The sequence below is a fragment of the Onychostruthus taczanowskii genome, unplaced genomic scaffold (assembly GCF_017590055.1).
Source record: "Onychostruthus taczanowskii isolate IOZ18803 unplaced genomic scaffold, ASM1759005v1 scaffold54, whole genome shotgun sequence".
In the NCBI taxonomy this organism is placed as follows: Eukaryota; Metazoa; Chordata; class Aves; order Passeriformes; family Passeridae; genus Onychostruthus; species Onychostruthus taczanowskii.
Window position 1 is genome coordinate 4429978 of NW_024503013.1, and position 26378 is coordinate 4456355.

Sequence of the window (26378 nt, forward strand, 5' to 3'; positions counted from 1 at the left end):
ATCTGCTTCTGTTTGGTGAGTCCATTTTAATTCCAAGATTATGTTTTGCTTTATTATGAGAAACTTTGGGAATAGAGTAATACAGTAAGGCTTCCTCTGAAAGAAAAGGGGAAGGTTCAAAAGGATAATTTCTTAGATTGATGCTTATAGAGGCAACTGTTGTTGCCTGCTGTTCAGAGGCAACCAGTGGATCTCTACTAATTGGGGCAATTCAGCCCTTTATAAAGAAAAAGCCTATGTTTATTATTGGTTTGGATTAGACCTCTGATTAAGTCTATCAGTAGTTATTTTCTGGGCAAATATGTCAGCAGTGTAAAAGAAATTGGCAGTTAAGATTGCAAAAGCTCAATGTTGTGGTATGTTTGAGTCTAAAAATAATGACATAATCACAGTTCTGTTTTTTGTGTGAGTAGTTTTATGTCTGTTAAATCGAGTTCCTACTAAATAACTTTTCATTTTTTGTTACCTTGAAAGCCTTGGAACTCTTTTACTGTTTGCTTTTTGGAATCACAATGACAAAACTTGTTGAATTTGCTAGTTCATCAGATTTTAGACTAAACACGCAAATCCAACCTGGCTAAAAACTTCAAGTGATGCCCTTCTATACAGGTGCACTTTCCAGCTACAGCCAGGGAATTTGGAAATTCTAGAGGCATCTGTCACCTAGTTTGACCTTCTTGATAACAGCCAAAGGATGATGTAATCCATCCGTTTTGCCATTGACAATATGTGCATTTATTGTTAACAAATAGTAGTCTACTTAAATGTTGGCCTCCAGCGAAGTCATGCAAAGACCATGCAGGAGAAACTGTTTGTGCCTGAAATGGGGACAGGATTCTGAAATTAATTTTGCTTTTGAGAGATCAGAGAGAATATTGGATTAGTTTTATTAGTGAAATTAAAAGTAATGAAAATTTGGAAATAATGTTTATAATTTTGTTTGCAATCATAACATTAATTCTTCCCTCTGTTGAAGGTGTAAACATGCTGTTGCTTTTAAATATACTATCTCCTCAAACTTTGGAGTCCTGAACCTGCTAAAATACAGAGACTAATTAAAGAAAGAAAAGGCGCAAAGTTTGAAAGTTTCAGTGGAAGTGAGATTTAGTATTTTAATTTCTTTTCTTGAAAATGGTCAGAGAACATGTGACAGATAAAAATGAGTCCCTGCAGTGTGTTTATTGTCTTAACAAGTCAATATAATCTATCAAAACACCTTGTAAAGCCAATTTTAATTGACATATAGAGACTAGTTTGAGACTTCCCACCTTCTTGTGGAGTTAGACGGTCATGTTTTGTTAATTAGTAGCATTTAAATCAAAAACAAGTTAGTTAGTTACTTCACAGCTGTTTGTGGTAGAAAGAGGCAGTAAGTGGATTAAATTGAGGCCTAGATTTCTTGACAGGGCTTTCATAATATTTCCCACCCATTACTGTACTTATCTCAAGCTTCAGATAAATGCGTGTCTGTAGTTCCACGGCTTCAGTAATGGCCTGTTCACTGAAAATCTGGTTTGAAACTTCCTTTAGCATAACTTTACAAGTTTGAGAGGTGGGTTATACAGTGGATTTTAAGAAAAAAAGTTGCACTGGTGTTGTTTTACCCAGCTTTCGTGATCAGTAAATGGAATTTAAGATCAGCATCTTATGACACTTCGGCAATGGTTGCAACTCTTTTTTAAATGTACATTAAAAGCACGTATCTACTTGAAAAGAACAAAGACATGCGCTGCTTCCTAAAAGTGCAACTGGCACTTATGTTTGTGAGGAAATTTGTTTCTCTTGTGCCAGTCTGATAGTCATGTAATGTTTCTTTCTTCCTGAGGGAAGCAGAGGAAAACAATTGTATGAAGACATGTTTTAACAGTGTCTTGCTCAGCGGGCAGGGGTTAGCCATGTTTTGGAGAATTCTGGGAAGCAAGGGCCTGGGCATTATCCGTGAGGCCAAATGATGAGAAATTTTGAGTAAATGGTGTGGGGAAATACATGCTACATACTGAAATTATTATAAAAGTTATTACTGCCTGAGGGAACACTTCACAACAAAAGCATTAATTAAAAGCAGTATTATCCTGGCAAGACGTGGAGAGCAAGATCTGTTCTTTTAACAGAAGCATAATTGCAGTCTTGTCAAAATATCATTAGACCCTGTGGCGATTGAAAGAACGTCTTTCCAACATGGTTTGACTTTTTGGAATCCATTTTTTATGCTTTAAGTAATTTAGCACTTTTCTATCTACATATTTTTCTTTTAATTTTTACAGTCAGCTTGAGTAATAGTGTTTTTGTGAAGATCAGAAAAAAGTGAAACAAGTGAGACCAGATGCCCTTCAGCCTAAAAAACCCTTCAGATTAAAGGGAATCATACCTTGTTTTTTGCAAAGCTGTTTTATCCTCCTACAGTATAAACCTGATGGCTTCTTGGTATGGGAAAATTAGGAGATGCATTATAGAGGAAAGCCATGATGGTTGTTAATTTAACCCTCCAATGTTTTAGAAGGCTGTTTTCAGCTTGAGTCAATGAAACATGAGACATGGGAGACTATCTAAACCAGGTTTTATCAGCATGTCATTCCTGCTGTCATGTTATTTGAGAAACATTGCATATATGTAAATATATCCTTTTGGAGGCTGTGTTTTCACTGAAGCAGTATTGTTTAAAGAGAATGATTGTTTTGGTTGTTGAGTGCTATCCTGTTGAGATACTAGCAAGAAAAAGAGGGGAGGTCAAATAAAAATCTTCATTATATAACTATAAAAATTTCAAAGGTAAACTCATTAAACAGCAAGTCTGTACAGAAAAATATAAGTACGTGTGTACACTGATGCCTTTTAATGTTTATCTTGACTTTTAGTCTCTGCATTTTGGTAACTGTTAGGTGTGTGTTTATAGGCATTTAGAGCAGCTGAGTATGATTGACTTAAAGAACTCAAGTGCTCTTGTCAGAGTTGCTTGTGATGTTATGAAGACTTCAGTTCTGTTAATCAGTTACATCTGGTAGTAGTTTGAGATGGCATAGTTTTATTATTTTTCGACTTTATTTGTTATTTTTTCGTAAAGCTACTCAAGAAATTTTAAGATTTAGTGGTGTTGTTCTCTAAGTTGTTTCTTTTCATCAATTTCAGGGTGGGGTGGAGTCAGAAGGAGTATTTTAAAATCAAAATAGCTTGACGGACCTAAGACATCAAAATTCAGCTTTCTGAAGCTGGTTGTAAAAGTGATTGGATCAGTTTGCTGTTTCAAATAAATAGTAATTGAATCACTTCAATTCCTAAAATTCAGCAATTATTTTGATAGTTGGTATGCAAATGTTTAAAAATTTGAGTTCCTTTTCATGGCTGAATTACTTCATGAAACTTGTTTACTGTGCAAAACTAAGGTATTCTGCAATCCAGTCTGTCTACAGCATTCGGTAATTTTTGTTTAAATTGGTTTTTAATTGTGAACTTGTCAGACTTTAAACTAATTAGAAATTCCCAAAACCTTACTCTTGGGAAGTAACTTGAAACAAATACTTTATAAGGTGGCTTAGTCAAAATCTAGTGTGATATGTGAGCTGCTGCTCCATGTTGACATGAACACGCTCCCAGGCTTTTCTTCCTTAGTCCCTTCCATCTTGGATGTCTGAAATAGGAACTTTAAAAACCCACTGGCTCCTATGTTCTTTAAAGTACTTGGACTTTCTGATGACTCAGTTTGCATATGGAGATGTGAATTTTAGTGATAGTCACTATCATACTGTGCGTGTCTGTATGTGCATGTGTATTTTGAAGTTTTCTGATTTCAGTACTGCTGAAAAAAATTAAAATGTATAAAAACTTTCATGGTTTGGAAACTGTAGCCTGTAGGAAGAGATTAGTCTTAACAGTGCAGCATTGTCTATTGAGTCAATTAAGCGTGTAGGTTTAGCTAGCTTGGGAACAAGTTCCAGCATGTGACATTGTAAATAGCACACTCTCATAACAAATGTAAGCTTAGTAAGTGGGCCATAATTTCCCCTGCCACCTTACTGGGTTTTTTTTAGGCAACTTAGTCTTTCTGATTACTATCTTGGGATGCTAGTACTATGTGCCTATGGAGTGTTGGATCAATGCAAGGCTGATTTTCTCCAAGTTGTCTGTCTTCCCGACTTTCCTGGGCACATGATTTTTATTTGTTTTTTTTCTGTTTATCCATATATAGAAATGGAAACTTGTGGCCCAATGGCTCAGAAATCACAAAGAATATTGCTGAACCTGTGCCTCTTCTTAATAGCTTGAATACACCACCTGATTGTTTGATGTAGCAAAAAGTAATAGCATTTAGAAGAAATAAGTATTTCTGTAAATTTTCATTGCTGTTTTCTTAATAGAGCATCATCCTTCAAGTTAAAGTCATCATCCTCTGAAGTAACAGTTTTCAGGAGGTGATCAGTCACTATCTGGTCACCTTCTAGATGTGAATTGATGTTAAAATCATGGCAAACTAAAGGGTTTCTTGTCTGCAGCAAGCAGCAAATGGGTGAACCTTGTCTTTGTAGTGGATGGTGCCTTTTACATCAGGCCTGGTTTCATTGCTGCATATAATTTTGTTTTGTCTTCTGGATTTGGACTTGGCTTTGTACTAGAACAATCTTTTTTCCTTCTTTGACCTCCTCTCCCAATCGTGTTGTATTTGGTGGAGAATAAACTCAGACTGAATCTCCTTCAGCATGAACCTCAGATCAGATTTCTCTTTGCATTTATGAAAACAGGTAACAGAAATTCCTGTAGCTTTCAGTGTGGACTTGTAATTTCAGGTAATATTTGTAATGTGCATAAATGGATCCCCCAGTTGGAAAAGTGAAGCTATGTAACCTCTTACAAAACAGTATTTTGCACTGTTAAATGCTGCCAGCTTTGTCTTGTCTCCTCCCTACACTTCTCGAAGTCTCAATAACTTTTGTTAGAATGTAATAAATGTGATATTTGTTAAAAATCTCTGATAAAAATAAAAGTCTGTTACAATCAAAGCATGTATGATTTTAGCCTTGATTTAAAGTATAGCTGTCATCAGCCTTTCCAATAGTTCAGTTTAACATTTAAAATACCAAGTTCTGATACTGGGTACATTTCACAAGGATGACATTCTTCTTTCGGACAGTATAAGCTATCCAACATGGGGTGTGTATAACCCAAGTGCTGTGAAAGACACCGAAATATATTTTGGACCGTTGATAAATAAAAATTAAGTAAAATAGTGCTTAGTTCATCTTTAGCACATCCTTTTCTTCTTCCTGCATTTGTATATGTTTCATAATGTACATCATGTATTACATGTGTATTATTTATAAATGTACATAGATTGTGGGTGCTTATTCAAAATTGTTTTACTAATAAGGTTTGTGGTAAAGAAGTTTGCAGACACTGGGCTAAGCTACCTTGTAACAAACATTTTGGCATGTATGTGTTTGTTGTGTTCTTTGTCCTGCTCCCCTTTCCTATTAGAAAACCTCTGCATTCTCTTAAAACTTTGTATTTAAAATATCAGGAACATAGGGGTTTTCATTTTTTAGTAGATTAGGTTTACCTCTGTGGGTATATGTCTGGTATGAGCGATGAAATTATAGTAAAGATTGCTTTGGTTCAGTTGCTTTGGTATAACAATCTTGAAAGTTGTACTAGCAACGTAGTGTTAGGTTTACTTGTGTTTATAGGCTAAATTAAAAAATAAGGCCTGTCAAATTTTAAGCTAAAAACCTAACTTTGGAGGTCATGTATCATATTGATGTGTTGAGACATCCATATTACTCAAGTGGAAAACATAAAACTGAATTATTTTGGTCTTCATCCCCATTTATGTCTGTATTCTTTTTCTTTTATGTTATATGCCAATTTATGGAGCGTTTTTTGTTAATTTGGAAATCATAAAATATTGACCTCTTGGTTACATCGTAAGTTATAAAATGAAATGAAACTGAGGTGAAATGAAGCATTTAAGCTTTTTGCCATACATGAAGCTCTTTTCAGTTCAAATTTTAAGAAAGATAGGTGTTCAGGCTGATTTTAGTAATTTTTCTGTAACTGGCTCAAAAAAGGCGTAGCTCAAAATAGGTCTGAACATATTTCTTCCATACAGTTTCAGGATTGATGTAGGACACTTGGTCCTACAACCACTCTAAAGATTCTTATATTGATTGAGTCTTGTATCAGGGAATTACTCAGCATTTTCATAAAGTATGATTTTGAAGGGGGTTGCTTTCCAAAACAGTCTTGGATGTCCTTCCTGTGTTACATACAGCAGAAAGAGGCTGGTTACAGTGCATCTATTCCTTGGCCCAGTTGTGTCATTATTAAAGCATTACAGCAATCTGAACCTTTAACATAAAAACTTACAAAACTGTAGTCCTAAACTTTAGCCTTTTCCCGTGTTACAGATTTGAGTGCTATCCCTATCTTACTGCTGCTTATGGACAGGAATTTTTGTTCATTTATTAATGTCTGCTGTTTGGTAGACAGTGTCTGCTGTCTACCAAAGCTTTTTCTTTCCTCTTAACTGTGGGGACTGTAAGAGCACAGGAGCTACAGTAAGCTGATGTTGCTCCACACTTTTAAGATAATAAATTTAATTCCTTAGATAGGAATGGGTTAATATAATCATTAAGTAAATACTTGTCAAAAAATGTGATTACATCAGCAGAGCCCCCTAGTGTGGTTTGGGTAGGTGGTGGTATAAGAAGGGATTTTTGCCATGTATTGCCTGAATAATAGAAGCAGGAGAAATGCCTTAATGTTATCACAACATATACCATGGGAGGCTTCTTGTCTGCATAGCAACATCAGCCAGAAGGATAAGAATTTCTGTTCTGTACTGAAGGGGTCAGAGATGTGCCTGGTGGCAAAATAGCATGTGTTATTGACTCTTGACCCAATTCTTTCTCCTCTGGGGTTTTATTGGCATGGCAAGTTCAAAAGTTAAGTGATGTGTTGGTGTTGCAAATGTCTCAGGTGATCTGGTGTCTGTGCTTTCTGCTGGCCAGCACACTGTGTACCCAGCATTTATACGAGAGTGGGGGAAGGCATGGGTTTGGTGGGTGTTAGGTGTTCTGACCTTTGTGGACCACCCCTAAAGAGGCTTGAGAAGTTTGATAAAGCTTTTTGTCAGAAGGGTGCTATGCCTCATTATACCCGCTAACAAAAAAATGGTAAGTGTTGGTAGTAAAAGCTCTCTTGAAAAAGAGGAGAAAAGGAATTTGGTATTGTGTTTTTGTACCTCTTAAAAAGTTTCTCCAGTAAATATTAATGATGATTAGATGCAGCTCTTTCCTACATATACTTTTTGCTTTTTATTACAATATGGCTATTGTATGGATTTGTCCTTACATCTACATCTAAACTTGTTGGAGTAGTTCTGGAGACCCCAGGTGAGGTTTCTCTACTTTTGTTACATCTTTTTACAGGTGAACAGATCCAAGTAACTGGGTCAAAATCCCACTTCCACTTCTGTGCTTATATATGGACTATAATATTCTATCTTTAATTATGTATTTTATTGTTTTCAGCTGAGGATTCTGGCATTCTCAGTATTTTGTTGTTGTGTCCCAATAGAGAGGGTTTGTTTTCCTTAAGTTTTGTGAACAGAGGCAACTGGTTTAAGAAGAGGAAGCCTGTTGATTCCACCTAGGAAGATAAAACTGTAGTATGAGCCTCTCTCTTACTAGGTGTTGTTAAATCTTGAGAGCACTTAAACAGCTTGAAATACCTAGTTAGTGGGGCTGTACATCTTGACTATTCTGGAGGTACTTTTGACTCCTGGTAATATAATGAACTCAGAACAGCTGCATAGGTAGGTTCAGCATCAGACACACTGGTTGAATTCTAATTGGCTTTGTCTGTCCAAACATATGGGTGATGGCACTGAAGACAGAATTTCACACCTGTAGTTATATAGAGAGGAAGGAGCCTAGCTTGACTTTCAGGGTGGTAAGAAAGCTTTTTGAGCAACGCTGAGAATCAAAGTTTTATTTGTAAAGTGGTATGAAATTGTATGCCCAAAATATGAAGCCTCACAAAGTTCATTCTTCAAGATACAAAATTTATACTACTTCCCCTATTCGGAGCAATACTGAATCCATTTTCTAGGAGTAGATGCTTTGAAGTGGCTTAGAGTTTTCAGTGTATACACTGTGGGTTAAATTTTTTATGTATAAGAAAAACCTGAATAATTGTCACTACCTGTGGATTGGTAGGTTTGAATTTACAAAAAAAGCTAATTTAATCAGCCATCTAAAACACAGTGATTGTTTTGTATCTCAAAATGTCTTCATTACTTAACTTTAGGACCTAAAATAAAAAAGTGTTTTGGGTGTGATACTGCTCTGGAGCTGGAAAGTGCTACAAATCTGAATCCTGATTAGTTGGCTTCATTTTAGTCTTCATTAAGATGGTGTGACATGTGGATTCCACTTGTTTAAGTCCAGAGATGGGGCAAGTAAACATCTTAAACTTTTTCCAGACCAAGGCAGACTAATGTCTGTGTATTTGTATGCCAAAAAAAAGCAAACTTTTTGGATTTTCCTTTCAGAATAGAGGTTTGCAGGCTGAAATTTTTGAGTTTTCCAGAAAGAGATCTAACATTTTAGAATGCTAAGTTTCTAGGCTGCTCAAACAAGTAGAACTTGTGAGTGTTTTAGAATGTGTCTCCATAGAAATTCTTTCCTCCCCCACCAAGTTCTTTCATATTTAGTTTCCATAACCAGTGCGCTATTGTGAAGAAGGGGAAATGCAGGTTAACTGCAGGGAAGCCAGCCAATCACTCCAGCATCAGAGCAGACTCCAGGGCTTGTGGAGCTAACCTTTGTGACCTTCACAAGGGGCCTCTCTGAGGAGAGCCATTTTTCCTGCCTTGTAATGGTAAAGAAAAAACTTGGCAACTCCTTTGATCAGCAAAGCAAAAACAAGGAGAGCAAGGAGCAAATGGGCAGCTTTGTGCAAAAAACTGCTAAGTCAGTACTGGCATTCTCTGTGCTGAGAACAGTGTTACCACCTTACATAGAGTATGTGCACATTTCTATAGGGTACTGGGATATTTGTTGCATATTTAGAAAACCCTTCAGTTCAAAACTGAGGGAAAATCATGGTTTTTACCAGTTATGGTGAAGTAAAAGCATTTCATCTAATAATTTGCTATGTGAGAGTGATCTTGGAGGTCAGGATTTTCAAAAGAGGATTGCACAATGCTAGAAAAATAATTCTAGCATTGGGAAGTGATCATTTATTGTATGCAGCTGGCATATATTTTTACTGTAAAACTTACTGCTTTGCAGCTTTTGATGATTTTTCTCTTCCATTTCTCAGTTGATGCTTATAGTGAATTTCAGATACATGCTTAAAGAAAAAAAGTGTAGTTTTGCTTTGCAAGTATGTTTTGGCTTGTACAGATTGAAAATTGAACCTGTTTTTAACATTGGGAGAATTTTAAATCTGCTTTTAATGTTTCTTCTCTATTATGTTCTTCACTGTTCTTCTGCTGCTGATACACAAATGCCTCTGTGTCCTTCTGTTACTCTTGGTATTCTGATAAGTTGTGTTGCTCATCTGTGGTAGTTTTCTGCTCAATAAATTGGGTTCATTCTTCCACCTGAGCTGAAGTGCTCTGTGTTTTTCCTCTGCCTGAGAGTAGGAGAGGGTTCATAATGTTTTTATTCAGTACTTCCTGGTGGGTGAGAGTCTGCCTCCCAGTTTAATCTCCCAGATCAGTATATTTCTGTCCAGTGGATTCAACAGTTCATTCATTCTCAGCAAGAATTCTTCCTGTGGTTTGTAAATTTGCACATTTTGGCTACTTCAGCATCTCTTCATGCAGCTTGGCTCCTTGGGAGAAATTGATACTACAAGATTGCCAGATCCCTCTGCAAGATGTTTCTTCTTTTACGCTTACAGTATTCACTTTCTTTTGATGTTTCATACTTTCCTCTGCCATTCCCTGATTAATCACCTCCAGTACTGTGCTGAAGTGTTCACAGTCATGTTGGTTTTTTACATTACAGTAAATAAATAGAAGTTACGGAATCAGGAAAACCATGTTTTTTAACATTGCTGTTTTGAAGTGTGGTCCCCTTCAATTTTATGAAAGTGGAAAAATTACTTGAGTGTCTTTATCTCACAAAATAGCTACCGGTGTTCAGTAATTAAACAGTTTATTAGATCCTTGCACAGTTCTGGATGAGATGCAAATCAATTTTTAATAGATGTGATTTATTTTAGTGCAAACTGCTCTTCAGCAGCTTTCACCTGCAGGACATTTTTACTCTAACATATTCTGTGATTTTCTGATAAGGTGCTAGATAACATCTCATTAAGATATTCAGGAAATTGATTCATTTGAAATCCCTGATCACAGATGATATTCTAAGTATATGGTAGCAGCATGAGTTTATCAGCTGATTTAATTTATCTTGCGTATGCTGACGATGATATGGTCTCACTACAGTTACTGTATTTAAGGGACAAATCCCCCACTGATTGCATGGACAGAATCAGCAAAGAGCAGTTTTGGCTGCTCTGTGAGCAGGATGAGGGTGCCCCAGGCCCTGCTCCTCCCACATGTGGGGGCAGCGTTGGCAGCAGCAGCAGCTTCCAGCCAGCTCAGGGCATGCTCTAGCACAGAAGGTGGGATTTGGCTGCTTGCATGATGCTTGCTGTCCAAGCAGCTGTTCCCTGTAGGAGAGTTACCAGGTAGACTGCAAGATTCCAGGACTACTGCAGGCTACTTTAGTTAAGATTGCAATCCTGACAAGCTCAGCATATATAAGTAGTCAAGTCAGAGGTGAGGAGAAATGTAGCACGAAGAAATGGGACTCTTGAAATACAGCCAGTCAACTCCAGGGCTTGGTTGACTTTCTTTCATATGTCTTCTGCAATATATTCTTTGCTCTTGGTATACTCTTAAATTTTGTTGTTCTTGATATACATAAGTAGATTTCTTCTAAATAAGCATGTTATGTTGTCAGACATGTAACAGTCCTTTTCTGGTCTCATTTGAACATAAATATTTTGTAACAATTTTCTGAAGGAATAGATTTCTGAAAATATATTTCAAGGATAACAAGGTATCAGAGAAGAGTGACCAGAATGTTTAATGTCCCAGTTTATACAACTAGAATTACAGTATCGAGGAATAGATTTTTTTCTTTTTAATGTACAGTTTACTTTTAAAAGGTTTTGAGATAAAGTTTAAAATTATGACCTGTGTAGTGATAATGAAGTGATTGCAAAATAAAATTTAAGATAACACTAAACAGTGAATGTTTGCTACTGAACTCTGAGTGATAAATTCTGGAAGGAAGTTGCTGTGTAAGTACCTGGAGCTTAGTAAAAGTGTTAAACCACAACTTAGAAAGCATTAGCCAAGTCAATGTTTACTTTTTGGTTTATTCAAGCATCTTAGTTCAAAACTAAGAAACTTGGAGCTGAAGAGCAGAGTGGTTTGTTTCCTTCTTCCATAATTCTGAATGTAAAAACGGTGTGGGGAAAAAAAAAAAAAAGATATCTGTTAATGCAAGCTTTCTTTGCATGCTGACTAGAAGCAATCAATTCACACTGATAAATGCAGTTCAGACATTTTATAGGAATATCAAAGATTACTGGAATGGGGCAGAACAAAAGGATTATATTAGCTTGGTGTTCAGTTTTAGCCAGCTAAGTGTGGGTGTCTAAGAAATATTATGAATTTAAAAATATATTGGGAGTTTCAATTTCGTCTTGATCTGTCCTTCATCTTTTGCCCTCAGGGACTGTTTACATCCTCTGATCTGAAGATTGCAGTTTGGAGTACTGAGTTTAAAGGGCAAGAGTGGATATATTCTGCAGTTTGCAGTGACAGTGAGTCACTGAGTGTTGTAACTGTTCATGTGCAGTTTAGGTGCCTTGCCCCAGCAGGTGTGTATCAGGTAACCTTTATACAGGCTTCCTTCCGGAGAGCTTGGCATAAAACTGGCATCAGTATGGTTCCATTAAATATGTTCTCTAATCTACTGCTTAAATTTCAGAAAAGCTGTGTCTTATTACTCATGTGTTGAAATTACTGATATGTGATATGCACATCGGCTCTTCTGACATCAGGAGCATTATATTTTCCAAACGTGGGTTGTGAAACAAATATATTTTGTCTTTGGAATTTTATATGCTAACTACTGAATGAGCTAAACCCAAGCAAATAGACAAAACCTAGACAACCTCCAGAGCTTGCAGTTAGAATTTTGTTTGAATTGAAAGTTTCAAAACAATTTTGGCTTCCTAGCTGATGGACAAAAGTAGTCCTGTAGGATGGTGATAAGACACTTGGCTATAGGAAGTCTATTTTATAGAAGACATTAAAGGAACTCCGTTTGTCAAGAGTTCAAAGTGACAACATTCACGGGGACAAAAGCTGCTTCACCCTCCAGGGGATTTCTGAAATAGTTTGTGAATTGGTAGGCAAAAAACCCAAAAAGCTGGAAGCCAATAATGGCAGCTTTTGGAGCTGAAAGGGAGTGGAGGAAAGGGATGGGTCATAGGGAAGTGCTGACTAATGGTGAGCAAACACTGTAAGAGAGTTCTTGTACTGAGAACTGATCTCACTTCCTGAAGAAAAATAAACTATATTACCCAAGCATGAAATTTGGGCTGGGAAAGTCTCTAAACTTGTCTGTTAGAATGTGGGGAGGGATGATGCTAGAAAGAAAGCTTGATTAGAATGATGTCAGCTATTAAAAAACCCACACAATTGTCTTCTGAGACACGAGTTAGTAGTAATCAGTAGTGTGTAGTCTGATCTCTTGTGTGGATGGATTCATATCTTTAGAGAGGCCTGTTACTAGTATGATTTTAAATACTAGACATATGAGTCTAGTGAGTACATGTTTTTTTTTAAATGCATGACAATAATTAAATACAGTGCTTATCCCCCTCTCTCATGGCAGCAGCACAGTCCCTTCACCATCCCACTCCCCCAATGACAAATGTTGATTTTCATAACTAGTAGATGAAGACTGCAGAGATTATAAATTTAGGATTAATGTATACTAAGTTAAGGTGATAACTTTAAGTTATATAGGATTTATTTGGAACTTCAACACTTACAAATCTGCTGAAATGCAGTGAAATTAGGAGATATGTGGGTTTTGCTTTGTGATCTGTTTTGCATCCAAGGGTTGAACAATTTCTAAATACGTACTTCACTATGTTTATTGATAAACCATGGTAATTGCTAATTTTGGCAAAGACTAAACTGTTAGTACTTTAAGAACTGTTAGTAATATAAGTGATATGCTTTTAAGTAAAATCATGTGCTTGGCATATTTTGTCATCCCTATTTTTAATTCCCTCTGTACCAAAAGATAATTAGAAAGTAAATTAAATAACTACAAATCAAATGTATGAGTGCTGAGGTATTGGTATTTATTATGATGATTTAATGATATAATTTAATACTTTAATTGTTTCTAGAAAGCTAGGGTTTGTTTTGCTGAAGATAATTTTACAGTCAAACTTTTAGTTTCTGTTCGATCCCGGACTTTGCTATTACTCTGCTCTAGGAGGAAGGAGGTTGAACTGGATGACCTCCAGTAATCCCTTCAACCTTTCCGTTTCTGTGAATACCCAAATTCTTAATAATAAACCAAAAAGTAAATTAATATTTCCAGTTGATAACTTCTGAAACATGCAGTGAAATCTGAGTTCAAAATTAGTTTTAGTTTCCTCTGCTTATTTTACAGTGGGCCTTTGAATAATGTTTAAATTGATGCTCCTCAAACTCTCTGTGACTGGTGAAGAGAAATATAGAACCTGTAATTTTAAAAGTCTCAGGTCAAAAACATTTTAAGGTCACTTTTAAAGGTAAATGTAGTAGCTATTACATTTAAGTGTACTGTACATTTGAATGATAATTAACATTATACACTAAGTAGTTTAGTTTCTTCTCAGGTTTTTAATCTGTATTTTCTTTGCCACGCTAGGTTAAATTTGTAAATAAAAATAACTTTTCAAAGCATAGCCTTCAGACAATATGGTGTATCTGGGGTCAAGAAATCTGTTGCCTCTGGTGGATTGCAACTTGTGAAATCTGTCTTCAGGGGGTTGAAGGGTGGGGGAGGAAAAAGAATAATCTGCTGGCAAAAAACAGTATACAAGATTGCCTAGGGTTGACTGAGCAGTATCTTGCAAGTACTGACTCAGGCAGCAACTTGCTGCTGGAAGATTCTTTTCTTTGTTTTACTTAGCATTCTGCAGAGTCTTTAGGGACAGGAATAATTGCCTTCTACCTCAGCAGCACATGGTGGCTGTCTGAATTGTAAAAATAAAAAGCTCTCCCTAAAACAGAGTCATAGGAAGGAAACAGATAACTTGGGTATTTTATGAAATAAAGTGCAGGCCTCAAATGAGGGAAAAGATAGTCCATAAGACTATTTGTATGACTAAAACTGAGAACATCTGAACAGATTATAAACTTAAGGTGTGAAGTGTCAGCTCTGAAACATAAATTAAAAAGAGATGTTAATGATTTTAATGGCAAGGAAAACGGGTTCATTTTGTAGCAGAAAGCTGTGCCTTGATTTCCAATAGGTCCTACCTAATAGTTCCCTAAGAGTCAGCTCATTCTGTCAAGGCCATCTGGGAGTGATCATTGTCTGAACACTCAGGCAACCAGTTTGAACTGCCCTCTGAGACTTCCTACTTAGAGCAATAAGGAAACAACCTAAAGAATCTTTTTATCTTAATATTTTGTTTTCCTTAGTGGTGGTTAGCCTCAGGGTTAATCGACAGGATTGCGAGGAACAGCCCCCTTTAGATACTAACACAGCTGGCTATAGCAGCCTTTATTGCAGCATGCTTAGGCAAGCCTCTCTGACTTGAAAACCTTCAGGCAACAAAAGTAGGGTGTTTTGAGGGGGGCGTAAAATTGCCTGGCTTCTCTTCATGCAAAGAAGCACTTGATTTCCCTCTTGCTTTCTTTGTCTGCTTTTAAGAGAGAGAAATGAGATAGAATCTCAGAGATAAAAGGACACTAAAGTGATAAAGTATTCCATGGCCCATCGCTCCTGAAAATCATCTGCCTTCCCTTAATAAATGTGAAAGTTAGTGTTTGTGTAATCTTGTCTTTAGTGTTACAGAAGGCATCTTGAGGAGGTCTTCTGCATTTGCTAAGCAGGAGTGTAGGAGGGTATCTGTAAAGTCAAACAAATATAGTAATTTCATTTGAAATAGCAGCAGAGACAGTTCTTCCTTTAAATTTTCCCTCCTTGGTGATATATTTTTATCTTTTTCATTGAAAATTAAGGAGAGGAAAAAAAGATGAATTCTTCGTATGCTGAATGACTTAGCCATGGAAAGCTAACTTCTTAACTTTGGGGGTAGGGTAAAAAGAAAGGGAGGTTTCCATTAAAAGTAGCCCTTTTTTCTCCTGGGAAACTGAGAGGGGAAGTTTAAATAAATCTGGTGACAGAGAATGTGAGCACAGCATTTAGTCCTTTATACTTTGGAAAATAATTGAACTGGTAAAAAGACTGCAAAACAAGGACTTGTCTTTTTAGTCTCTATATCTTATAGTTTTCAAAGTAGTGGAAAAAGCTCTGGCAATGAAAATGTCCTTGTACTCCTTACTTGCTCCTGAAACTCAGAAAATTATTTTATTTGGGAAATCCACAGTAGAATCCAAGAATAATACTTTTGGGATCAATTTAAAAACTTGCAAGCATTGTGATACCAGCTCTACTTTTCTGTATGAGGTCCTTAAGTGCAGGGCAGGAAAAGGGGCGGGAGGAAAAATAATAATAAACACACAAAAAAACCCATGTTATTGCTTCCATTTTGACTTTGACAAAAGGTAGTTGTTTCAGGAACACGTTATAATAAAAGTGTTGCTGCCTTGGCAAACCTTTGAACATCATATCATGCATTCATCTCTTTTTGTTTATTGTGCATGTGTGGTCAGGCTGCCTACTGCCCTCAAATCCATTTTAGCATTACACACTCTGAAGTGAGGACCTTTCTGTGAATGCTTTCCTAAGAAGTGCAGTGCAGTTCTGCAGCTTCAGAACAGTGTGGTGTTTATAATCAGAACAGAAAGCTTAGGTTTTAAGTTCTTGGTGTATGTATTCTGCACTGTCTGCAGTCAGGCCAGTGCTAATGAAGGCTGCCTTTGAATACCTTAATACTAAATACTGTGTTTTGTATATCTGTAAAAGCTCTTTATTTTGTGTATCGGTGTCCACAGCTTTGTGGGCCATGCTTTCTGGAATTTCTGGTACCTCTTAGTATCTTGCAATATTCAACCACCTTAGGAATAAATTCCAGAGATTTGTTGAAGAACTTGTCTGACTAGTAATGACTGTATGCAAAATCTGTTTCTTGATGAATTAGACTTTTGTCAGATGCATTTAAATTTCCCTTATTGCATTGTTCTAGTTCAGATTCAAACCATTAATTTGCTGGAAGAATTTCTGCTGCCTAGGACTGTAATTTCATAGGAAAGCATGTGGTTTTATTTCATACTTAGATGAAGGAACTTGAGCTCTGACAGGCTCTCTTCCCACCTGATCAACAGGATGCTTGTGCCCACCATTCTCTTACTTTCTGCTTTTGTTCTATTTCAAAATTAATGAAATCACAGCTGTGGCACCACAGTATTGCACACTGAGCACTTGCATGTCAATTTTAAGGTATGCTTTTGCAAGCTGAATGAAGGTCTATTGTCATTCTACTGGTGTGCTCTCTGTGTATTCTGTCATTCTACTGGTGTGCTCACATTGTATGCCTGTGGTGCAGTTTGGTGAGAATATGATAGTGGTGTAGATGGAGTAGTCCAACACAAGCTTTGTTTAGTTAATGCGTTAAGGCTGCCAAGCAGAAGGAAGAATAAGGAAAACTCAAAAATACAGCCATTTTATGTATTGCAGGAATATTCAGAAAATTATATCAATGTTTCTCTTTGTTTCAGCCAATTAGACCATGCCTGGAGACCATAGCATCCTTAAGAGATAAACTGTTACAAATTTTAGGGGCTTTTGGGAAACAGCGAGATTAGGAAGTTCTGAATTTTACTGCCATGTACTTTCATAGAAATTAGGCTGAAACCTAAGGAAATATTTTACAAATAAATGGAGTACAAGTGGAGAAACAGTGTTTTTCCCAGCAATGGGTGGAATATAATCTCTCAGCAGATGCAATTTTCATTGTTCTGTAACCAGCCTTTTGCTGGATGTTGTTGGAATTTTTTTCTTTACAAAGCCAGTTGGAATGTCCTTAAAGACTTTTTTGCGGTCAGTTTAAGGTTTACGGTCAGTTTAAGGGTGTATCCTTGTCTAAGAATGGTGCAAATTCAGAGAAATGTTTATGGAGGACTGAAATAAGGGTAAAGGTAGTTGCTAACTGAGCTGTCTCATCTCCCCTTCAGGCTTTTCTCTGTACTGTTGCTGCTTGGAATTGAAATCAACTCAAATAATGTATTTAAAGTATAAATCTGTAATTTTGTTACAGCACCTGCAAAGTCAGCTATGCCAATTAAAAGTGGCCCATATATCTGAAGACTTAGATTAATGTTTTAAACCTTTCCAATTCTCGAAATCCCCTGAATAGGATAGAAAAGGGTGCATGCACAAAGAATCTCACGCCTTCTATCCTCAGGCAAAGCTGAATCCACTCCATTGTGTGTAAATATCCTAAGATCATCAGCAGCCATAACCCAGAAGTCTCTGCATGCTACACTCCAGTTTTTGAGAGTGGTAATTAGACCAGTTCATGTCAAGGCTCCTTAAACTCAAAACCCTCTTTTTCATCCCATTTCTAAATGCAGCTAAAATTTACCTGTGGGAATCCTCCTAGCTCATCAGCCCTGCCAAACTGATCTAGGCCTTCCAGCTATTGCCACTTTCTTAGCAATTAGTGGATACTGCCACTTTGACAGCTGCCCGATGGCCAGACCACCACATTGGTATTCTGCTGTAGAGCTCAGGCCTCTGCAGAAGTAGTTATTTTGATTTCTTCCCTACCTGCTAAAATGATAGCTAAGTGGGTATCTTGGAGGTACCCTACACTGTCTGTGCACAGGACAAGTTTGTGTAAGATTTGGTAAAGAAGTTAGTTGATTTTTTTGACAATTTGTGATAGTTTCAAAAGCAGAAATATACTGTTTCTCCTTGAATCACCAGGAAAGCTAACTTTCAGTATATACATCAAGACCTGATGTGCTTAAATGTACTGGTGAGAGCTCTAAAATAATTCTGGCATTTATGAAGAGACAATTTCTCTTTACTAATCCTTAAAGTTAATAGACAAATATAAGTAAAAAGTGAAGACCTTTCAGAACATGATGCATTATGTGGATTAAAGAAGCTAGCTGGTTAGGAAGACAAAGAAAAAAAATGAAAGAGTAGAATCTATCTCATTAATTTAACATAAAAAGAATTATAGGTGACGTGCTTGTCAATGGAGCAGCTGACATTTGAGATTTTGTGAGAAGTTTAAATTTCACACCAAAAATAGAACATAATTAGGTTTAGTTTCATTTGTGCACTTGCTTATGTTACACAAAGACTTCCCTAGCTATCCCCAGAACAAAAAGTACTCAATGCCACGTCAACACCCTTGGGAGGTCTGTCACGATGTGGTCAGTGGTATGTGTTCCTGTTTTGCTTTTCATAAAATGTGATTTCCAGTGAATTCTTAACAGTCCCAAAAATCTGAAAACCAAAATCCAAGGTTAGTCATCTCAAGTTCACTAGAGACTGAAAATAATTTTCTCACAGTCATAAAATATAAGAGTGGTCTAGATTGTTAAAACACAAGCACTACATTATGGAGAGATGTGTGCATTGTTTTTGCAGTAATGCTTTTATACTTAGGAAAAACTTGTCCTTCTGTGTGTTTGAGACTAAATTTTTGAAATGTCCTTTCAGGAAGATCCATGTCCAAATGTACTGAGAAGCGATGGTTTATTTATTTTTATCTATTCTTTTATGTGTAGATCAGACCTTTTTTTTTTTTTTTTTCTTTTTTTTTTGGTTGCAGAAATTTCATACAGTATGATGTCTGGTACTGAGGATTAGAATATCTGTTCATTCTCTTTTGCTTTTCTTACTAACATTACATTTCTATTGCACACTTCAGGAGAATAGTCTTGCAGTTCTGACCTGCTTATGGTAATAATGTCTATCCTGATATCTGTTTTTGTGAAAGGGAACTTCTAATTGTAAATGATGTAGCATATATAAGGTGACTCTATGCTAATAAAGGCAGAAAGAGTGAGAAAGACATATGATTTTGTAATGACTGGGAATTCTGTTAGACAAATGAAGTTCTCAGCGTACCCTGGAAAGTGCACCTGCCAGCAGGGACACTGTAGTTGCAATACATACTACAGAATGTCAGAACTGAAGACCTCTTAGATAAGCCTTTCTTGAAGAATTTAAGTAATTCTTTGAGTGTCTTTTTTTGTGTTAGTTTGTTTCTGGCTTGGCTTTTAACAAAAAAGTACATGTCTTTAATGCAGCAACTGGAGAATAAATGGGAAGGTATATTACACTTTGTTCAAGGGCTTTGTTTTTAAAATGGTGTTATTTTATTAGTCTACTAGGATCCAAAGAGTTCTTAAAAGAAAAAGTAAATTTCCTTTTTAGGTCTCTATAGGTCTCTATATCTCCTGCTTTTTTCCAATGTATTAAAAAAAAAACTCAAAACAAAATCTTCAACAACCTTCCCTCAAAAAAAAAAAAAAAAAAAAAAAAAAAAAAAAAAAAAAAAAAAAAAACACCCCAACAATACACCACCACCACAACAAACCCAAACCTTAAACCCTTAAACTCTAAAATTAGGTTAGAATTTGAATCTGACAAATCTTCAGGCATGTGATAGCGTTTAATGCCAGTAAAGATTTCTTTCAATTAAATTCTGATTCTTAGTAACTGCAGAAATTCTCTTTGTGCACGTAAAATGGGAACATTTTTCTTTTCTTTGAAGTTGTTCTTGTCAAAATGCAAATAATTTGTATTTGGCTGTAGAACTTGAAGATGGGTGAGGAGATGCAGCTTGTGCTCTTCGTAATGCACAGCACTTTGAAAGTCCTTTTTGGTGGAGGATGGTGAGTGATGCGGCTTGGAACAGTCACTCTTCTTGATACTAGAATTTGTATAAGTTTGCTAACAAATGCTTAGCATGTGGTGGGTGTTTCAGTTTTGTTTTTCTGAGGCCTGTTACCACAGACCTACATTTATGGTACAGTCTGATTTCCTTAGTTTATACTACGCTTGTCCAGTTTACTAAAGTTTTACTTCTCTGCTACGTAAATGAACAATAATAAATAGTACCAGAAAGATATATGTTAGATTTGAGAATTCATTATGTGAAATAAAATGTCATACATTGCTTGATTATCCTAGAGGTGTTGATTTAATTACAGGAATATTTACTCTGTTCTGTTCACACAGTACAGAGCTATGTTTCTCATTCCTGAGTAGGTAGAATTTTAAGTTTTAATTTGATAACACATGCTATATATAATGGCTGATTTATAGGTTACATTGACTTCATATAATTTGCCAATATTTTTTAATCTTTTATTTGTGTTGACACTAGTTGCTTATTGAGATATGGTAAAGCTCATGTAAAAGAAAAGATCTTTAATGTAAGGATTGGGGCAGTTGTCATGCAATTCAGCTACTATGAGAAAAAAAATCTACTTAATGCAGGGAAAGATAATGCATTGTTGATGTCAGTTCTTGTTATGTCCATTGAGACCTTTCTGTGTTGCTGTTCAAAACAGAGGGAAAGATCTTTACCTGTGGAGAATGTCCTCTTTCAATACTTAAATTGACAATTAAAAATACACAGTGTTTATAGTAAACATACCCTTGTCCATGTGCTGCGAATAGGAACAAAATTAATTCCTATATTCCTCCATGTAGTACTAGGATTTATTTAAACTTTTCATCCATATAAGTGGGGGCTTGCCTACTTTGCATTCCATCAGCTGAGCATTATTTGGAATTTATAGGAAAGAACTGATCTGTTGTGAAGTGTTTTGGGTGCTTTCTTAATAGATAGCATTCAAACACTCAGGATATGGAGCAGGCAAGATATGAGGACTGTGATTTGATGGAGGTTGAAGAGAAAAGTTTTGAGGGAAGGTGTAGAAGAAATGGATGTGTAGGTCATGAAGCACTGAGCTGAGTAGGAGGGAAAAAATTTGCCTTATTGAACCAGTCATATGGTCAGTATAATACTAATATAATCAGCTTGCTTATTTGGAAGCTTTTTCCCCATGGCTCTTGGCTCTAAGACTGCTGATTGTAGTTCAGCTGGTCACGTAAGGAACATGCTGACTTTTCTGAAGTGTTACTGAGCTAGGGAAAAGCTGGAAGCTGCTATACCTAAAATAGCTATCCTTGTTAACAACTCCATATGAACATTGTACATTGTGTGGTATGCTTAAGCTGTCTTGAGGAATTGATAATGCTGTCCTTGTGCTCAAAACTGGAGGTACATCTAAAACTGCTTCTTCCATAGTCCATTCATCTGTCCCATGTTCAGATGTGTTTTGAAAAATTGATGAATGTTGTTATTTTAGTGTGTTCCTACAGTTAACTGTAGAACTGGTTCTGTAATGCAGGCAGAAAACATTTTTCCTTCTATTTCTTACTCTGCACTCAAATAGCATATAAAAACAAAGGCTATAAATTATGTACCTTGCATTTTATTAGTTCATGGTATAACACAGGTTTTCATAAGAGTTAAATGGAAATAGATGAATGCGTTTATTACGGGTACAGTCATGTTTTCCCAGTTTCCACTATTGCCAGCACTGAGTTGAGCAAATATAACAAATCAGAAATGTAAGGGAGGAGTGGCACATGCTGGTACAGTAATTTAAACACACAGTCTGTGAAGCATTACAGTGCAATGTTTTTACATCTGTATTATCTTTACCTGTTTTCATTGCTTTGCAAAACTGACCAGCAGAAAAGTGAAAAATTGTTCTCCAGTATGAAGGTTTATATATAGGACAGTCTTTACGATGTTGCACCATGTTTTATAAATAAATAGGCTTTAAAAATAAATAAAGAAGTCTTGCTGTATGTGGCATGTTTTTCAGTGAAGCTGAATATTTGAAAACCTGCGCAACCAGAGATGCAGTGTGCTTAATAGTATCTTGTTGAGGTTTAACCCCAGCCATCAAACATAATTTATTGGTGTGATGATCAGAGGGAGGTCAGGTTCATCCAAAACATAGCACAGTACTAGCCGTGGTGAAGAAAATAACCTAAATAACCTCTACCCCAGACAAAACCAGCACATACTGTATTAAATGAGTTACTACAGTGTGTCTGTAACTCTTTGGTCTGAAATTGCTTATGTGCATGTTTAGAGAGTGTTAATATACAGATGTTAAAACTTTTTTAAAGCTAGTTTGTGGTATGTCTACCTTGTAACAGAAGATTAGAATGTGATAAGTAGTTTGACATAAGTAATTATTTTGGTGACTGCTGCTTCATTTTATGTTCTTCTGAATTCATTACTTGTTGTGGTTTTGGTGAAGAATATGGAAATGGGCATTCCATGTAATCCAGAAAAGCATAATTTTAAGGATAATTTATTTAAAGAAAGAATGCTACCAAGTTAATAGTGCATTGGATTCTAATTTATAACAATACTATCTGAATATGATTTTTAATTTATATTGGTTTTAAATGATTGGATAACAGATTTTGTTGTCAGTGTTCATGTGCATTTGGAGTTGTATTTTGTCCCCATGTACTTCTCAGAGCAGTGTTGCTTAATGGTGTCAAGATATTGTTGATACTTGTTATGAATAGACTGCATCTGTTGCTCATTAGCAAAACATGCTAATCACATGCTCCAAAAGTAAAATAATGATTCATTACACTTTTGTATTCCTGTTGAATTGAATACTTCCATGAATGACAGTCATGAATGTACTTGTGATTTTTTTCAAAACAGAGAAGTCTTAAGCTTCCAAAGTTTTGCAGAGGGCTGGGTGGATTAGTTGACAGTCCCACTGTCCTCACTTTTTGCTTGAAGTTGAAAGGCAGCTGCATATTCCTTTCACATTAGTGCTTTAGTGTGACTGGTTACTTCACCTACCACAGAGAGCTTGTTCAGGTGTCAGTGGGGAGGAGAGTAAGTCTCCCCAATAATCTGAGGATGTGGTCTATGCACAGAAAGTTTGGGAACACTAATGATTGCATACTAGCCAGTTCATTACCGCTCCCTGGGCCCTGAATATGAACTCATCATGCCAAGGTACTGGACTGTGCTTGAGATTCCAGACATAACTGGCTTGGTTTGCCAATCTGTGAAGACACATTTAAAAATGGCAAATAAGTGATCAAAGAGAGAAGGAAGCAAATGCTTTGTTCCAGGGTACAACATCTAGTTATGGTACAACAATTTAGATTATGGTATTCATGATGAACCTTATCTAACCATTGCTCTAGCTCTGGTTGCTGCAGTTGTTGGTTGGGAAAATAGTGGTGGCCAGGGCAAGGGTTTGAGAATCTGACATACAGAGATGCTTGGAGAGAATCCAAACAGTTCTTGTTTTGTTTTGAATGTGGCTGTTGTTGGCAAGCTTAACCTTTTGTTGTTAAACTTTCTGTGCTAGCAGGTCATTGTTGTGAATGCATGACTGTCCTAACTCTTGCTTTGTTTTGTCCTAGTCACATTGATCAAACAACAACATGGCAAGATCCTAGGAAGGCCATGCTTTCCCAGATGAATGTTACAGCTCCCACCAGTCCTTCTGTGCAGCAGAACATCATGAACTCAGCATCAGGTAAGCAAAATTTGTATTTATGAAAAAGATCATACAAGTAAACCACAAGCTATTCTAATCAGGGGATAGGGAGTCCAGATTTAATAAAAAAAGTCCTGGTTTGAAACTTCAAATTAGTTGATGCCTGATTCATCAAGCAGGAGGCTGATAGTTGAAATAAGAGAATTTGTATAATACTTACATTGTCAATAAAAAAAACACTGTAGTTCTTTGATTTATATTTTTATTTCTTCAAATGAATGGTTAAGAGTTATAAGGAACCAGAATTTTTGTCTATTTTCTTCTGACCACAAAATGCTGTTAAATTGTGAAGACCAGAATTTCCATTCAATTAATATCAATTTGCATTAAAGCTTTTGTGCTTCAGTGTTCTTCTGCCTCCATTTGCTCACTAGACATGTTGAACTACCATTTATTTACATTTCCTACATTTAATATGAACATATAATTTTTTCCTGTCCTCCCTAAATGGATCAAGCAAACACCTTAAAAATCTTGTTTAGAAGCAGAGATGTTTTTGTTTTCCTCTTGTGTTTCTCTTACTTACAAAATCCAGTATCATGGTCATTATTGGTCTAGCTGGAGGAAGTCTGTTTTCTTTTCCTGGAATATGGAATTGTTTTTCAGCTGGCAGTGGGGAGGGGTGCACTCTCACTAGACAACAGTAAAATGTTCTCGTTCTTGCTATAGAATCTGCTGTGTGTTTTCAGAGCTCTCTCATCTCTGATTATGCAGAGAGCAAGCAGATAGAGTTGGTGCCATGCTTGTTTGAGTGCTTGGTCTTGCCCTTGCTTTGTCACCTCCTGTCTGTCACTGAGGTTCAAGTTATATTTATTTTCTCACAGTCTGACTGTATTTTGTGTGTGTCTGCTGTTCCTGTACTTCCCAAGGGTTATTCTCTGGTGCTGCTTTTTGTGGTCTGTTTAGACAGCTTTGTTTCATGCTGCAATTCATGTGCTGCAGACAATACCAAAAGATTAACAGGCGTGACCAAACTGTGCTGTTCATGACTGAGTATTAGAGGGGAAGTTAATCAAACTTTTTGCTGGCTAGGCCAGGAGGCTGGATTATCCTGAAACAAATGAGTCCTGTTCAAGTTCAGGAAGTCGTGATTCACAGCAATTAAGGTCTCAGGCTCTGATGTGAAAATAAAACAGTGTGATTATTTTCTGTGTAAATTTATCCCAGGAAACCTGCAGCAATAGAGGTGGCATGTTTTTGTAGGGACACTTCTAAAGGAGGGAGAATAGGAGAAAGGAAACAATTCCCTTGGTCTGTCCTGCCTTTTGGCTTATTTGTGCTAAAACTAGATGCTTGCTGTTTCAATATTGACATAAATTCTGTATTTTAAGATAACTCTTCAAACCTTCCATTGTACCAAAAATTCACAGGAAAAAATACTGATAGTAAAGTAGCAATCACTTTATGTACTTAGACATGAAGGGTCCTTAGTAAAAAAAATGTACTGTTAAATTGTAACAGGGTGGTAACAAATTAGAAAAGAAGCTAGCAATCTGGACACAAGGATTATTTTTAAAAGAACATTTACATGTAATTGCCTGATGTAGTTGTGTGAGAGAGTGATGCTGCATGGATGTTGTTGTTTGTGCAGTAAAGAACAGTTGAAATGTGCAAGTGGGTTGTCTTGTGATTTGAGAAAGCACTTGGATACAAGTTTATTGAACATTTATTTTTAATTTCACAGATGACACTGTGTTGAATATCAGTTAAAAATTCTGTGAAGTATTTTTCACCCAAGTGCTCTGAGACTGATAAAGTGCATGAAGGACTCAGAACTCCTGTGTATATTGAATTACATCACATGTTATGTGGAGTTAGGTTTTTTTAAGCTTAAGTCAGTTGACGTAGTATGACTTGGAACTGGCTCTCTGGATGCACTGGCTTACCCTGATTTGCTATTAACAAAAGTCTGTTTTGAATTAAATAATACTGAACCTGCATTTATTGGGTGTGATTCTGATACTTGATCTGGCAAATGTCTATGTACTAACTTTAAATTATGACTGTGTATTTGTTTTTACAAAAGTCTCTTATACCTAGTTTTGTTACTTTTTATTACTGAGTTCATGGTAGCTTATGCTTCCTTGGTAGCCTCTTGAATAATCTTGGAGAGAAATGGAAAAGTCAAGTAACTATGTACCACTTCAGCACAGTGGAACTTAGAGTCATGATGTTGGCACTCAGATTTAAGACTACTTAATGTTCTAATTTGGTCATTCATCCTCGAGAAATCAAGTTGAGACCTTAAAGACAGAAGTTTCCTGTTATGAAATATTGCTGGCAGTGAAACATACCCTAGTGCATGAGAGCCTTTCATGAAGATATTGGGAAAAAACAAGTGTAAGTATTGTGACAGCTCGAGATCACTGACTTGCAAAAAAGTGTCTGAAATGCCACAAAGGAGAATATTTTCCTTTCTGTATAGACCTTGTATATGGTACTCATTAATTCTAGCCCTTGAAGTTGCTGTCTAGGTTCTACTGTACTGCCTCAGGAACCTGCAAGTCAAGTTACTGTGCTGAAACATAGGAGAGATTTCTGGGAGCTACTGTGACAACCTTTAGAAGCTTTA

At 36.4% G+C, this 26378-nt stretch overlaps 1 protein-coding gene across 4 annotated transcripts in view; it reads left to right on the forward strand.

Moving 5' to 3' along the window:
• Positions 1-26378, forward strand: part of YAP1 (Yes1 associated transcriptional regulator) — an 84894-nt gene that overhangs the window by 22359 nt on the left and 36157 nt on the right. For all 4 annotated transcript variants that reach the window (XM_041417044.1, XM_041417046.1, XM_041417045.1 and 1 more), the window contains exon 3: positions 23670-23785. In XM_041417044.1, the coding sequence (XP_041272978.1) occupies positions 23670-23785 (116 nt within the window). The remainder of the gene's footprint in view (positions 1-23669; positions 23786-26378) is intronic.